This window comes from Armigeres subalbatus, chromosome 3 (genome assembly GCF_024139115.2).
Source record: "Armigeres subalbatus isolate Guangzhou_Male chromosome 3, GZ_Asu_2, whole genome shotgun sequence".
NCBI lineage: Eukaryota > Metazoa > Arthropoda > Insecta > Diptera > Culicidae > Armigeres > Armigeres subalbatus.
In genome coordinates, this window is record NC_085141.1 from 115832872 (window position 1) to 115849766 (window position 16895).

Below are 16895 nucleotides of genomic sequence, written 5' to 3' on the forward strand. Positions count from 1 at the left end.
GATAGGGGATCTAAATGTCAATGAAGGAAATGTTTCGGACAGCAGAACAAAGGGAACCGAAGCAACAATCTTTATCTAGTAACTAAAATATCTTTTGTAAAAACTGTCAAACATTATTTGGAAACACTATTGCTGGATCGCGTGGAACAAAACAACCGTAGAAATGGAACATACGACCAGAAACTACAAGTGAAAGTCTGCAGAGCAGTTCGGAACAATTCTGGGATTTCCTTCGTGATTTAGCGAAAAGGTTCACTGCGCCGTACAGCACAGCTCAAATAATCTGTCGGCGCGAAGGTTTCAAGTCGTATGATGTCAGTAAGCATCCCAACAGGACCCTGAAACAGAACCTGGTTGCCAAACATCGCGCAAGAATGCTGGTCGAGCAAGTTCTGACGAAATACAATTGATGTATTTTGATGGGCGATGAAATTAATATTAAAATGGACATTTCGGGATTTTCTTGGCATGCAGTCCTAATTCCAGAGTAAAAACAGCGTTTTACTACTGTTCGAACAGGGTCTGTCCGACGTTTCGGCAATTGTATTTTGCCTTTTCAATGGGAGAACTATAAAAATTAGTTTTATTATAATTGTTCATAATTTTGTATGTTGGTTAACTTACTAGTGGTCTGTTTTCTGTCAAAATTGTCTGTCTTAACATAAATCCGTCTTTGGGTATTCGGTTTCGTATCACTGTTTGTATAAGATTGATTAGTGTAATGTAATAATTGAATAAATGTTGTTACTAACGTGTCATTTGGGTAATTTTCGCCTATTTGTCCTCACAATTGCCGAAACGTCGGACAGTAGTAAAACCCTGTTTTGACTTTCGAATTAAGACTGCATGCCAAGAAAATCCCGAAATATCTCAATTACAGTCGATCCATCATCATATTAAAATGGACTTTCAATTCCCGGGACGCAAGTTTTACCTTGCCAAATGGAAGAGTAATGCCCCAGGAAAATTGAAATATGTCTATGCAGCAAGATTTCCCACACATTGATGGTATGTCAAAGCAGCTGCAGTTGTGGAAAGAAAACTAAAGTTTTCATCACTGGAGCGACCATAAATGGGCAAATATACAAGAAGGAGTGTCTTCAGTAGCGATTTTTGCCATCCATTCAATCACACGACTATCCTGTGTTGCTTTGGCCTGACTTACCAAGCTGCCGTTACAGACGGGATGTAATGGAATGGTATGAACCGAATGATAATGACGTTATTGAAAAAAACTATCAACCCACCAAAATGCCCAAATTTTCGTCCCAACGAAAAATATTAGGCAATTATCAGAGGGAAACTTAAGCAATGGGGCAAAACCAAGGATGTTAACGATCATTCAGTAATTTGCGTTCGATCATTTAGTAGTTTGTAAATAACACATTCCAGCAGAGATGCATCTGAACACGAGAACGCGTGTTCATGTTCAAAACGTTCTGAACACTGCACACTGTTCAAGAGCACTGACCTAACTTAGCAACTTGTATCCTAGGCAAACAAGTTCAAGCGACGGCATGCTACACATTTTTCGGGTAGTAAATGAACACGTGGGCATCTAACGGATAGAAATCAAGCATGCTCGTATGTTTTTGCATAGGTAGTTTCAAATCTAAGGAATCTTAGTTTCATGATCGTTTTGCTTGCGTACCAATTCAACTGTGTTCAGAGTTCAAAACTAAGAACACCAAGGCACGCTCTTGGCTCATGTTCTGTTCAGGATGCACCTCTGCATTCCAGAAGCTGAATTTCAAGATATGCTGTATGGTGGACTTCTAGTGCGAAAGTTTTTCTACAACTCTTCCCAATGGTTCGTTGTTTGAATTCCACTAGTAACAAAGTTTTAGCTATAGTTTTAGTAACTTAGACTAAATGATAACAAAATTCCAATCATTTAGTTGAGGTTACTGCAACTTGCGCTCTAACTACGTTATTAGTTGAATTCTAGTAACGAACCATTAGGCAAAGTTGTAGAAAAACCTTCGCACTAGAAGTCCACCATTCAACATGATTTGAAATTCAGCTTCTGGAATGTGTTATTGACAAACTACTAAATGATCGAACGCAAATTACTGAATGATCGTTAACATCCTTGGGCAAAACAATCAGAAAACCATCTTATATGGAGAAGTGGTGTGAAAAATGGCAGATCAAGTTCATCGTTCTACTGTGCAAAAATAACGAGTGGTATTGAGAAAAAAGTCCGAGAATTCATCCGAAATGCCAATGAATAATTTTTCGAAATTTTTTCCTTCGAAGTTTACTAAAATCCCTGTATAATAAAACCTGAACCACCTTTTTATGTGATTTTTCGGCAAAGAAGTGTCTAATTTCGTGCGGCCAAATACTAAGTGGATCAAGCTTTAAATGATTGACAGATCGAACATAAAACCCGAGCAAGATCGGGTAGTTTCGTCTAGTAGTGAATTAAGTACACAGGATTCTGTTTTTACACGATTTTTTTTCGATCGTAATTTTAATCGTGTGACTTCAATTTGACACCAAAGTCTTTGCAACATGTATCAAAAACCTAAATAATTATAAAAATCACATGGTAATTAATATGCGGTAAAGATTTAGGATAAGTGCAAAATTGAGAAAATGTAAATCGTTTAAAAACAGGATTCAGTGTATAGCAATAAATATAGAAACGCATAATAATTTTAATCATAGCTGATATTTCAGATGAACTAGGACTGCCCTAGTAGAGTACTGTAGAACATATAAAAACAGTAGGAATTCAAACTGACACTTCAGCAATGTTCTTACTTATGGATGTATATTCGAAAAAATACTCACGAGAAACGAACAGAAGAAGATAAACGACACGAAGTACGCATAGGCCAGCGTCGATCCACAGGTTTCGTTCGATTTGCCTGCTCTCGGGTCACAGGGTCTCCCTTTGAGACATGCCAGCATAATGTTCGGCCACGACTCGCCCGTTGCACATCTGATGTTGCCGTTTCCACCGGGGTCACCAACGTTGTGGGGATGAACAATATTGCATTAGTTGAATGGAATCTGGCTGGGGATTAGCTTGGGTTTAAATGGCCTTAATCGACTAAAAGGGAGGTGTAAATGATCAGTTCAATTAAGTAGTTAGTGTTCTCGTGGTGTAAGCTTTGGGAAATGTTGCTGAAAAGGCTGTGTGCTAGGCGTTTATTTTCGGTTTATAGACGCGTTTAGGCGTTAAGGTTTAGAATGAAAGCATATTTATTTGCTGCGGGAACTGTTTAAAATACAAAATAGCTTCGTCAATTCCTTTCGCAAATTTCTATTAAAGGTGGAATTTATCGTTTAATTGTTTAATCATTTAATGTGGACGAAATTCTGAAATACAATCTAATTTAAGGAAATTCTAAGTTATTTGAGGTAACTATTTTCACTGAGCTTGCGCTTAACAACTACTGTATGAAACTAGCATTTAAAGTAAATAACTATAAGACCATGATGATATTAATTCCTAAGCTATATCTATAATATCGTCTAAGGTACGATCATTAACTAGAAAAATAACTTTTAAAAAATTAAACAAAGGACCGTAAAGCATGAACAGGGGATGCATATCTATACAAGTTTTTAAAGGTTTCAATTGAGCTGCCAATCCCTTAGACCCATATTTTCTTAGATAATTTATGATTATTTGTGAAGTGAAGTAAATGGAAGATAGTCTCAAATAAAAAATGTTGCTTTATTTTTTCAACATATAAAAAATCAATTATTCAGGATTACTAACGTCAAAATGTCATGCAGTTTTCACTTTTAAAATTGAAACCTTTTATAAGTACGGTATAACGAAACGTATGAAAATCTAATGAAAAAACCAGAAAGAATTTCTCCGTTTCTGGTCTACGAAAAAGTAAATCAAAAATACCAAAGGCATATACTCCTATTGGGGAATCCTCCTCGCTTTCAATGTGTTCTATCTCCTTGTGATTGTGCGTGTGTGTGGCCCGGCTCGAGCTATCACACTGTGCCGGAGAGCTAGTGAGAAAGGCATCCGCTCTACACTGGAGGGGTTCGGGTGGGTAAACTAGGTCATAACCAGCTACTTGTACCTGTTTCGGGCTGTAATAGTCCTAAGTTTTACTCATCTCACTAGGGTTCTATCGGTCTCTATGTAGATTATGAAATCTATTGATTATGTTTTGTTTTTGACTCGAGGCAACTGATTTCTAGGAGAGTGTGAGATTTGGTCGATTTGAAAATAGAAAAAACACTAAATAAAAAAGTATGAAAATGTTAAAATCGACGAGGTTGTATTATCGAAAAAACAATTTTCATGGAACTATTCTATTTTTGCTAGTCCGGACTAATGTTTTAATAGAAATACTGCAAGAGATGCTCTATTCTCTATACTTATGTGACATTTGTTCGTTTAGGCTATTGGATTGGATTAGTCGACAGTAAATAATTATAGAAAAATGAATCAATATTTACCATTACTTTAGCTTAAAATATAGTGATTGTATCAATTTATAATAAGGAAAAACTATTTGAAAAATATTCAAAAGCCGTTTGAGTGGTGTCAGTACGTCAAGCGAAAGGTTTCCCTTTCTGTTCCTAAGAAAATGGTTTGTTCTTTTTTCATAAAAGGAACGCATGTACATACCAGTTGTGGCACTGACCTGAATTTTCTTTTTCCTCAATAGTTCTACATTCCAACTGGAATTGGCCTGCTTTTCAACTTAGTATTCTATTGGCATTTCCTCAGTTATTAATTGAAAGCTTTTCTATGTCCGCTATTGCATGAGTATGTATCTTATGTGGCAAGTACAATGGATACAGTTTCCAACCCGAAAACACCCTAGACCGGACCGGGAATCGAACTCGTCATCTCCGGATTGTCAATCTTAAGCCTTTGCTCGCAAGGCTACTGGAGACTGACCTAAATATGGGTTCTTATTAGGGCAAATCCTTCTGAATTCTTAAATAACTGGTGCATAGGACGTCAAAAATTGAGGAAAAACAAAAATTTCAACAATAATCAAGATTATCGGCTTTCAATCACGTACAAATGATGATAATTTTAAATCATTGCCAACGTTTCAATCCGGAAAGTTGGCAATGGTTCAAAACTATCAAAATTTTTTGCACTATCAAAATACTGCACAATGATCGGAGGACCACAAATTGGATGGCAAAAAAAAACGATTTTTTTTTTGAATAAAATTTCACGAAATCGTTCGAAATGATGAAACGTTCCTTTTATGACATTCACTTCATAGAAAGTTTTATATGCTTTTCAAATTTTGAAGCGTTATTATGCCCCCTTTTGCCCTAAAAGGTAATTTTATTCATTATAGTAAGGGATGAGATTATTTGATAAATATGGAGCCACATGATAGTTGAAGTATCTTTATGGAAAATGAAACGTCGTAACCACAAGAAATAACATTCAAGACTTCAAGACTTCAACGGGAGAATCTTTAGAATTTCGTCGGAAAAATCTGACGAACTTCTCCCAAGAATTCTCTGTACTTCTCCAAAACATTCATTTTAAAATTATTTTCGGATTTTTCATTGCAAATACTTTGAAATTTTGTTATTTGGCCAAAACGACTAATAATTTCAGCTTGAGCTTGATCTTGATTGACTGCCCGTAGTTGCTACTCCATTATGACCACATCAGCTGTTCTTGCACAGAGAACCAAGAGATGTCGTTGAGCTGAATGGGATATAAGGCCCAAAATGTCGTTCGGCTGAAATGGTTGTTCGACAGATAGGACCATTTGGTCGAAAATGTCATTTGGTCCAACGGCCAAATGTTGATTATTGAACGCGTAATATGGTCAGAAATATCCACCCGTTTGGCCAAATAACATTTTCGGCCAAAAGGCTTTTCTGCCAAACGACTATTTAGGCCAAACGAATTTTTCGGCCAAATGACCAGTCGACATTTTCGGAGAGATCGAAGATCGTGATCTTCTTTGATGAATCCAAAGAAGAAAATGAACAGATTCCATTGTGAAAGGAACAGAAACTGCAAGCAGGAACTTTGAAGCATTTCAGTCAGCGAAGTCATTAGCGAAGGTGACACAGAAGACTGGCAACTAAATATTTATTCGAATTCACCAAGAAGCCACCACAACAACGCCCGATGGAGTTATTACAGTTATGAGTGAAGCACAGTGGATGCGTTTGCGTGCGTTTTGATAATTCTTCCATGGAAAAACTGACAAAACATTGGCAAACTTACCCATTCTGCGTGGCTCTTTAGTGCGGTTGTTTTGTGAATTGGAATGCAAATAAGGATATAGATTGCATTCCAAATGATGAGCTAAGTTTGATCATGGAAAATCTTTACATATCGCAGTGAAACGGGTAAGTGCACATCGTTGACCTGGATGTGCGTCCAGAGAGAACCGGGACGACCCGGATGGATAAGACGAGATGTCGTGCAGTAAGTAAACCTTATTCATTGTACTAATGTAATCACACGGGAATCATTTCGGGAGCTTATGAAACTATGAAATACTTGTATTGGCTGCAATCTTAGAAATGATACCACTGAGAGTCTAATGGAAAACAATATTTTATATTCAAAACATTTTTGGATAGTTGTAATATTACTTCAGCTGATCGAATAAGTAATATTAACTCATCATAAATGAAGTTGTTGTTTAATATAAGCATTGATGTTTGCCAATATTGCGCCCCAGAAACGCTTGATCAAAATTGTTATCGATAAAACGTATTATAAATCGTATTTTTCAATTACTATTGCTCGGTTAATTACATACAGTATCGCCTTTTTGTTGTGAGCATAGTATTATGGCGTCCGCGTTTTAGTCCAAATTCAAATAAGCAATCGCTTACTTTGAGCGATTGATTGATCATTATTGCGATGGATGAACAATTGAACACCTATTTTAAAACATCAGATAACGAAATGCTAATACTGTTGTATACAAAATAATTCGTAGTAATTAGTAAAATATAAATTGCATAGGTCACATCACTTTCATTGGTGAATCTCGATCTATATTTCTGATTACCCCACCAAACTAACACAACTTCCTTCCCGTGCTTATTGTGGAGATGCAGAGGTATTCTCGGTCTCCAGTAGCAACAATAATCACACACTAACATTCCCGCTCTTCCCAACCAAAAGTAAGGTCTTGGCCGGCACCGTGCTTTCAGAGCTGCTGGAACGTGCACTTCGAGAATAGATGGTCAATCACAACCACTTTTCACGTGGATCGAAGTGCAATTTGCACCAGTTCTGATCAATCACGGAGTAGCAACCATTGATATGTACAGTCAGTCTAATCTAAGCTTAGCTAAGACAAGGAAATGGCCAGTCGACATTTTCGTTTCGAGATTTCCAAGCCAAATAAAATTGTAGGCCAGATGGGTTTTGGCCTAATGGTTTGTTCGGCCAAATGACATATTCAGCAAAACACATTTCGGCCTTGTGTCTATCGGCCAAATGGCCCTACCTGTCTCCGTTCTGCAAAACAAACATTTTAGCCAAACAGCATCTTCTGCCTGGTCATTTTGCATCCAGCCGAACGACACTTTTGGCTTAATGCCCATTTCGGCCAATTGAGCTATTCGGCCAACTTTTTTTTTTCAGCCAAAGAAACTGTTCGACAAAATAATTTTTGACTAGATGGGCTTCAGCCAAATTTAGTATATTAGGCCAAACAACTTTCGGGCTTACCAACGAACAATTTTAGCTATATATGCTATAGAGGACTAATATTCGTCATATGAGTGCTTTATTCTCCTCCAATGTTTGGTGGGCGTTGTGGCATTCGGTAAAATTTGCCAAACGACACATCTCCGTTTTTTTGGATTTCAACTGAAAATCCTTCGAATTTTACACTCTAAGTTTTTCTTAGTTATAACGGCAGGATTTTCGAAATTTCAACGGGAAATTGTATGGAGTTTTTGATGGATATCATTGCTATTTCCATGAAAAACTCTCTGGAATTCTAACGCAATATTCTAGCGATCAATCGGGAAAATCTACGGACTATCAATTTTGAATCGGCGTGGAATATTACGGACCACAGGCGTGACAAATTTTAAACGTCGGCGCGCCGATTCGAAAAAAAAAACGTCAGTGGCGGTGCGCATTTCTATATGGAAGTAAATCCTGCACTTCATTTCAATAGCTGCATCTTGTTTTTTAACTGTAATGTCTTGGGTTTTTTAAAGCTTTTAAATCCAGAAGACAGTTTGTCGATATATTGATCCAGTCCGGTGATTTCTTTTAAACCAGTTCATTTATCTATTTATTTGGTAGGCTCAGTCGTGTGTGACACTTTGCGGAGCCGCAATTCTGAGATATGATATTTTTACAATGTATATGATCTTATCTTGTTAGCTGGAAGGGGACATAGACCATAATACTCGTTGCGACTCAAGGTTATAAATTACTCAATACAGGATGGACAGGACAGGAGTAGGGATTTGGGCTTAGGTTATTTCATACTACTATTTTTTTTTGCCGAATATGAATTTTTTCACTCACTGCACTAAAGCATTTAATCTAACAGTATAGAGCATTTAGTCCGATATTCAAGAAAAACTGTTAGACAGATTTCTATATGCTAGTGAAGTACTGATTCAAATATCAAAATTCACATAAATAAAAATTGAAAAGAGTTTTGTATTATTTTGTCAACAATATTAAACTTTATTGGTACGTTCTTAGCGAGTTGTGCCTACTGTTTTATTCTTTTGGAAGAAAACCAGAATAGTTCGCAAATGGATAAATTTTACACTGAATAACAGCTGTCCTATTCTGAAGATAATTGATATCAGACCTAAAATAAAAATAAAATTCTATTGAATAAATAAAAGTTCCAGCTTGTCATATCAACTCGTTCTACTTATATATTTTATATTTTTTTATTTGTAATTTAATTTATCTGGCAAAAATAGTCTTAGTGAATATGCCAAGATTACATAATATTCAATTTTCTCATTCTATGAGTGAATTGAGATGCCGACATACCAAAGCCAAAGATATGTTTAACGGAAGTGAACATGCGGAGCATTGTACAAATTGGCTGATTAAATCGATAAAGAGTGCGTCATCATTGTAGCTCTCTGTGCGTCAATGTAGCTCTCTGCACCTTACGCCACCCATCAAGGGTTTCGAGGCCAAGTTGTTGATATCTGTTGATATACGCTCGAATGTTTGCGGGATCACGCCACGGTAGATGTTTGAGGGCTCTACGTAAGAACCTGTTCTGGACCCGCTCAATTCGTAAGTTCCACGTTACGTCGCCCAAACAACAGAAGCGTTTCAAGAATTGAGTTCGGATCCGTGAAATCTTTGGATATTCTTGAGATGAATCCAAGCTGTCGGTTTGCTTTAGAAATCATGGTGGCATAATGTGCATTGAAGGAGAGCTTGTGGTCCAAAGCAACACTAAGATCCGTCACCTGGTCCACTCTGTTCAACACAGCTGGATTTGTGGAGCGGTGGAAAGTCATTACGTGACATTTTGTAATGCTGATAATTAGCTTATTCACAGCACACCAGTTGGTAAATAAGTTAAGCAGCGATTGAAGTCTAATACAGTCATAAATACTGCGCACAATAACACAGATCTTAAGATCATCAGCGTAAACTAACTTGCACTTAAAGCCAAGCGAAGTGGCAATGTCGTTGAAAAATAAGAGGAATAATGACGGGCCCATGTTGCCTCTTTGTAGAACGCCAGAAGTGCTGATAAATAGCGAAGTGCTAAGACACATCTACCGACCGGCCACACAGATATGAGGAAAACCACGATATCGGTCTGTTTGAAAATCCCAGATGTGACAGTTCACGAGAGTGGTCATTTTTTTTCAAACGCTACCTATACTGCCGCCAACCGCAAGTCGAGCACATCTGTATATGGACGCCATACAAACTTAATTTTTTTTACCGGGATCTCAGCAAAATGTTGAACTTTTACCGAGAATCGCACAGCAGTGCCCCAGCAAACATGTTTTTTGCCGAGATTTCTGTCAAAATTGCTGATAATCAGCAAACAATTTGCCGAAAATCAGCTAACAAACGCTATTTTTGCCGGAATATCAGTTATTTATTTTGCTGGCACACGGCTGTGCGGATTTTTGCCGAGCTGCAGAAATAAAAACTAAGTGTGTATACAGATGTGCTAGACTTGCGGTTAGCGGCAGTATAGGTCCGTGTAAATCACATCCACTTGCGATTTTTCTTCCATGGCGCTCAGCCATCGAGCAAGTAAGTGCAGTGTGTGTTCTAGTTGTCGGGTAAACTATAAAATATCTATCTGGTGCTCGGTGGCTTAGTTGAGGGGCCCTCCTTAGCCGTGCGGTAAGACGCGCGGCTACAAAGCAAGACCATGCTGAGGGTGGTTGGGTTCGATTCCCGATGCCGGTCTAGGCAATTTTCGGAATGGAAATTATCTCGACTTCCTTGGGCATAAATGTATCATCGTGCTAGCCTCATGATAATACGAATGCAAAAATGGTAACCTGGCTTAGAAACCTCGCAGCTAATAACTGTGGAAGTGCTTAATGAACACTAAGCTGCGGGGCGGCTCTGTCCCAGTGTGGGGATGTAATGCCAATAAGAAGAAGCTCGGTGGCTCATGCGCATGCATGTATTGCGGTTTGGTCCGGTCGAGACAAGTGAGATCTTCAATTGTTTGCAGTGGCTATCGGGCGTCCGCTCGGTCGTCCAAAACGCGATTTCCTCAGTTTCCATATATCAACGAGCATGCATGGTTTGACTTTTTTCTCGTGGCGAGACAACAAATTAGTGTTATTTCCCCAAGCAACACCTCTTGTTTCTCAGTGTGTAACAACAACTGTGGTGTGACTTACTAAAGGTCTGACTTATGCACAACGCTTCGTATTTGGAACTCCTTTGTGACACAAAAAGCGCAAGAGGTGGAGCCTATTTGCAACATCTTGCGGCTACAATGAAAATAAAAACACAAAAACCAACCGGGAATCGAACCATGGACCTTGAGATTTGCAACCTTCTACTATAACCATCACACCAACAATTCTATTTGGAGATTCTGCTACAAGTGCACTACATAAACAACAAAGTCATTTGTAACTTCATTGTACCTTATACGGAACATGCAGGGGACTGTCAAAAATAAAATACTGCTCAGCTGAGCTCAAAGTGTTTTGCAACATATCAGAAACATTGTCGTAACAGCAATGAACCGAAGTGTTATTAATTCTGCAACTTATCTGTTTTGTTTCTGATATGAAACACATCGAATTTTAAACCACCCAAGAAGTCAGATGGGTAGAATATTGCGACGCCACTTAAACGGAAATGAAACATTGTGATTTTCTGAAACTGGGAAGTGGCTTTAATGTGACTCGATGTATTGCCAGTGTCTTCAATGCAATTTATTAGGAACAAACACATTTGAAAGATGTTGCGCGTGCTGCTTGGGTCCCAGCCTATAGATCGTAACATTTAACGAAGTGAATCCAGATAAACTATCCTTCGTAACTAAAACGATATCCTATCCCAAGACAATCGGACTAACAATCCTTCCCTTTCTATATGCCCGTAAGGACGTGGCCGGTGCTGTTATTGACCGAACATATTTGAGCTTCCGGACGTGTACATTAAAAATGGGTAGCTAGTCCCAAACCCCTTTTTGGGTGTTCTTTGTACAATTTCGCAAGTTCTAGCCAATTACGGAGTAGCAACTACGAATTGTGCGGTCATACTGCTTCACTTGCGATTTTTCTTCCATGGCTGTCAAGCAGATGGTAGTGAACTCCAGTAAATTAGTAGTCACCAACCTACTTTACAAAGCTCCAGAAAGATGTCGAGTCCCGACGTAAACCAAACTGAACTCTTGAGACCAGAGGCGCATCCACGTTGCAAGTCGTGGGTAGGACAAATGGTCGGGGTTCTACCAAACCGCACCAAGCGGCTTTTTTACTGACTTGTGATATTTTGTTCGTAAAAGGAAGACGGAAGTCATTCCACATCAATTCATACATACATTTGTTGTAGGATATCCTTAGTTATGGGATTAGGAGTGATCTGATACGATTTGTGATTAATTAAATCTGCGCTTAGTGTGATTTGGCAGATCGAATTCGGCAGATCAATTAAATGATGGCGCTTTGTGTGATTTGGCAGAACCTCGGTCAAATAAGGGAAATACCGATTTGTGCATCAGTTCTGGTGTTGAAAAATCGACACATATATAATAAAATTGGACTTCCGGACCTTCCGTTCAGACCCTCATATAATTTGCAAATTGTCATCACGATAGTCAATGTAGGATAAGGAGTAGAATTAATTCAACAATCTTTGCTATAAGAAGGATGATAATATATTGGACGTCGTCTTAGAAAGTTATGTTATTTGAACACATAGACACGTAACTCGTGTTTTCCTCAGTCATGCTCTCGATGCGCATTTAAACATCGATAACAAGCGCTTTTTCGCCTGATAAGCGATAGTACATTCTACCACGTACATTGGGAACGGTTCTTACGTAACTTTTTATGTGAATCGTTTTATACGCGACTATCTTTACGCGTTTTTACGCGGTTTTTTATTCAAAAAGGTTTACAACGCGGTTTCCAAAAAGGTTTGAGAATAAATGAAAACCGCGAGAAATCTAATTTTAATTCAGTTTTTGGCAGATTTTCGGGATTTACGAGGATTGTTATATTGTTTTTGATATTGCTATTCCTAAGAAAACTTTCCTCTTACAAGTTCATATTCAAGGATTCCGCAGCTGTCGCTTTATACTTTTCCTCTGCTGTTTGACATGGCATTCTACGATGACAACATCATGTGTCAGGGTTTTGCTTCAGTGTTTTGAAGATTTCAAGCTTGCGGTAGAACTTTGACAGCTGTGGAAGAACTTTGCGAAATCCGCAAGGTGGAATATTTTGAAAAGATCCGCAATATTTAAACGGTTTTGATTTCCATGAAACGTTTCCCCGCGTTAAAACCTCATACGGTGTACTCCACACACTCCAGCTCTAGTAACATCGGTGGATTTGTTATGGTTTTGTAGCATACTTGAAGAGTAAAGCCCCAAACGCAATTCAGCGGAACGGCGACGGAAACGGAAAATTTGACAGAAAACATATGGGCTAACTGTCAAATCTGCCGTTTCCTATTGCGTGGGATGTTTAGATCAATGTCTTCAAGAACAAAATAAAACTACAATTGTTACTTGGGCCAGTGTCGTTAAGAATCCCGCATCTTTCGACAGAAACAACGCGTTCTATAAGTGTACGATCAGGGATTGCAGAAATCGCTCTCAATAGATAACAAACAACGACAAAGGAGAGGCAAAAACCTTTTCGAATTATAACAAGCCATGAAAACAAAACTATCGCACTTGTATAGAGAAGACTCGATCCCCATTTCTGATTTCCGATGTATCACATCCAAATATAATTAAACATACGCGATTACCACACAGACTCTCTAAGAAATATGGTATTTAACTTTACTGATGTATGACGTTCCTTAAAATAATTGTTGTTATTGATACACAATCGATTTTTTGGAGTGCTGTCAAAAATTTACTTTTAAAATCTTCCGGAGAAATTTACCCCTCTCTAAGAAGTTGCTTTGATAAAAGTAGAAAGATGCTCTCAGATTTTTTGAGTATTTTTCCTTCAAAATACGCAGAGTTTCCGAATTGCTGTGCGTACACGTGAACGAGTTTTGTTATTGAATTCGAAAGTGCATGCAATTTTAAAATTTGGGGATACATGATTCCTTTTCAATGATATCTACGCAATAAATATTTTTTCCTGACAACCCTTTATTAAATCTGTGAAATCTACAAAAAATTAGAAGTCTGAGAACAGATTGATATTATTTTGAATTTATTAGCCAAATTATTGTATGGGTGACTAATGGGGGAACAAGTGTCCCCATATTGAGGCAATAACCTCAAATCCAAATATCCTAAAACTTTGATGGAATGTTGACATTTTCATCATTACAGATCATTAAGCATATTTATGGCTTTGTGCTGTGCAAAAACGAAAGCATTTGGTCATTGTTATGGAAAGTTGTTTGAATTTTGCGTGGGCAATAAAAAAATCTTTAGGAAGGTCAAAACATACAAACCATCCTGCAGAATAAATAAGGTTGTCAATTCAAAACAATAACTCACCACATAAAGGTCATTTGTCTAGAGTATCTATACTAAAAAATACGCTAGAACAAAACTACTTTAGTTCTCGATAAAACAGGGCGTGATCAAGTCTCCCCACCTTTCCCTACAAGTTGGAAAAAAACTGATTCAGATAGGCGGCCCCTACCGATGGGGTATGATAAAACGCTTTGTTCTCCCTCATTTTATGTTGGGAATAGGGTGGCCATCTGTCAAATGTCTTTTCTTCTTAAATAAAAATTGTTTACATAGTCGAAAAATTTCTCGCAATATATGAAATTGTGAAAAAGGTACGTGCCGTAGTAGTTCTCTTCCGGAGACCACTTATGAAAAATGATCTGCTGCTAAAATAAATCCGTTCTGAATTCGGAAAAGAACCTGTATTAGTGGCTGATATCCACACACGCTGGAATAGCATGTAATCCATGTTCAAACGGTCTATCAGTTGAAGGGACCCGTTCGAAAATTTGGATCGTTTTGAAGCTTCAATCGAAATTCAACTTCAGTGGTGATGATTTTCAGACGGTAGGTAAAATAATTCATGCCCTTGAACCTGTTAAAGCTGCTGTGGAACTACTCTGCCGTGAGCTCTACCTGCACTCTATATGAAGCCGACGTGGCGCTCCAATTAATGTTGGAGCAATTATTATTTGAATAATCTGCCGTAAAGCAATTGATCAGAAACGATTTTGGCATTTTCTTCAAAATATCCAGAGCTACTCAGAGCTATTTTGATTAAACAAGCGGACGAGATCTTGAAGCGTCTTATCATTCCCGATGCGATCGTTGAAGCTGAGGCAACGACCGACAACAACTACCACACCTGACAATTGGTACGAAGAAGATGTCTCAATGAATGATTTTTCTGGTTTATTGAGAACAGAACAATTCGTGAAGAGACTTCATCAGAGCAAAATACTTGTGATGCCGGTGGCAACAACGTTGACGCCATAATCCTTGCAAGCAATCCTTAAACAATTCTCCTACTATGAACCTGAAGGGATTAAGAGCAAGTACTTGATACTGATTTTAGACGTACTTGGAATCGTTCGTCCAACTTCGGTTGTGCCAGAGAGGGCATTTTCAGCAGCTAGCAACATTGCCAAAAAAATCTGATGCTGATTGGGAGATGAATCACTCAATATGTTATGTCTGCCCAAATTTCACTTTGCCCAGCTCAATCAAGCAATGATATCCACATTGAAAGTTTGTCAACAAATATTGTTTTTCACCCCATAGTCCAAATCATAAGTTTTATTTTATTTCCTAAAATTTTCACAAATACCGGTATGTTACCGGTATAACCGGTATTGATTCCACCAAATACCGAATATCGGTATTTGTCAAAAATGGCCATTGGGGACCATATTGGGGGCTTATTAAAAGAAATTTATCATGGGTTGTAGGCCCCCGAATCAGTTTATTATCGTAAGAGCTACCGAAAAACGTCTCTCACGGTATGCTAGCTATCGAGAGTGTATACGGACATGATAAGTAAGAGATTGTTGTGAATATTACCACAGTCTAGTATCAACGCATATAAAACTGAAGATGTTCAAATTTTGTTCATCCGAACTTTTGTTCCTTCTACCTCAGAAACTTTCAGACATTGCTATGCATCGTAGCGAACCACTATCAGAGAATAGTTTGAACGTAGAATCGTTTGGGGAGTCCAGAATCCCTTGCGAAATCTATTTCATGCAGGCTTGAGGATGTTTGTGATGTCTTAGATTTCAATAAATCCATCCAGGGTTCGATAAATTTGAATTTTTTTCATCCATTTGAACTAATAATACGTTAAACTGCAAATATTGGGCAGAATGATATTTTCCTACATCTACGAATCAGACCTACCAGGCAGTACTGCAACTAAAATAACAACTTAGATGGTATCGAGGATGATATGTTACTAGAATCATGGGTAGGACATTGGCTTGACTGTCCCACCCAGGAAAATTCGTGCGTAGGACATGTCCTACTTGTCCTACCCACTCTTGGCGTCACTGCTTGAGACATGCGCAGTATTTAGCTTTCTGAACTCGTTGCTCGGATGCTTGAGAATACTTTTCGTTTGAATGGTTCGGAGAATCCGCTGCCATTGACTACGAATGCGTTTCAGATTTCGGAGAAGTGGAGTGCTCTAGGGAGGGGAGGCGGGTGTTCTCTTCACAGATACGTTCGAGTTCAGCCATAAGCGAATGCTATCACAGAAGTTTGAAGCCATGTCATGGACATCCACACAGTCGTAGACACAACGCCTGTCTAGACCCAAAAGGTACTGCAAAAGTCCGTCGAAATCAGTTTTACGATAGTTGAGCTCTCTAACATTTTGATTCGCCACCGGGATGGACCGAGGACACTCAATTGGAACGTTAATGTGAATGCTTAGCGCTGGGTAGTGAAGATCGATTGGTAGAAGTGGTTCCTCAGCTGGAAAAATTCCAACACTGTTGTTCTCTGTTGTGAAAACTAAATCTAGGATTCTTCCCAAGTGATTACATTGAGCGTTGATTTGTTCAGAAAGTCCATTCCATCGATCACTACTACAGTTCCTGCTGGTGTTAGAAGCGACAAGTTGTTTGGGCGAGAATAATCATCGCCTGCAGTCCAAGCAATTCGAGGTTGATTATAGGTTGATATATATCGTGTGTGGGGACACGAGTACTGTGTCATCTATTGAAGCAGTACATATCGCAAAGTTCACGAACTGTGGCGATTTGCTCTTCATACAAGTTGGCGTCACGAATTTTATCCGGAGGAGTGTAGATATTG

General features: G+C 38.4%; 1 protein-coding gene across 9 annotated transcripts in view; it reads right to left on the reverse strand.

Moving 5' to 3' along the window:
* The window catches only part of LOC134220600 (voltage-dependent calcium channel type A subunit alpha-1), a 283554-nt gene that overhangs the window by 76008 nt on the left and 190651 nt on the right, over positions 1 to 16895 (reverse strand). For all 9 annotated transcript variants that reach the window (XM_062699693.1, XM_062699692.1, XM_062699696.1 and 6 more), the window contains one exon: positions 2800 to 2950. In XM_062699693.1, coding sequence (XP_062555677.1) covers positions 2800 to 2950 — 151 coding nt within the window. The remainder of the gene's footprint in view (positions 1 to 2799; positions 2951 to 16895) is intronic.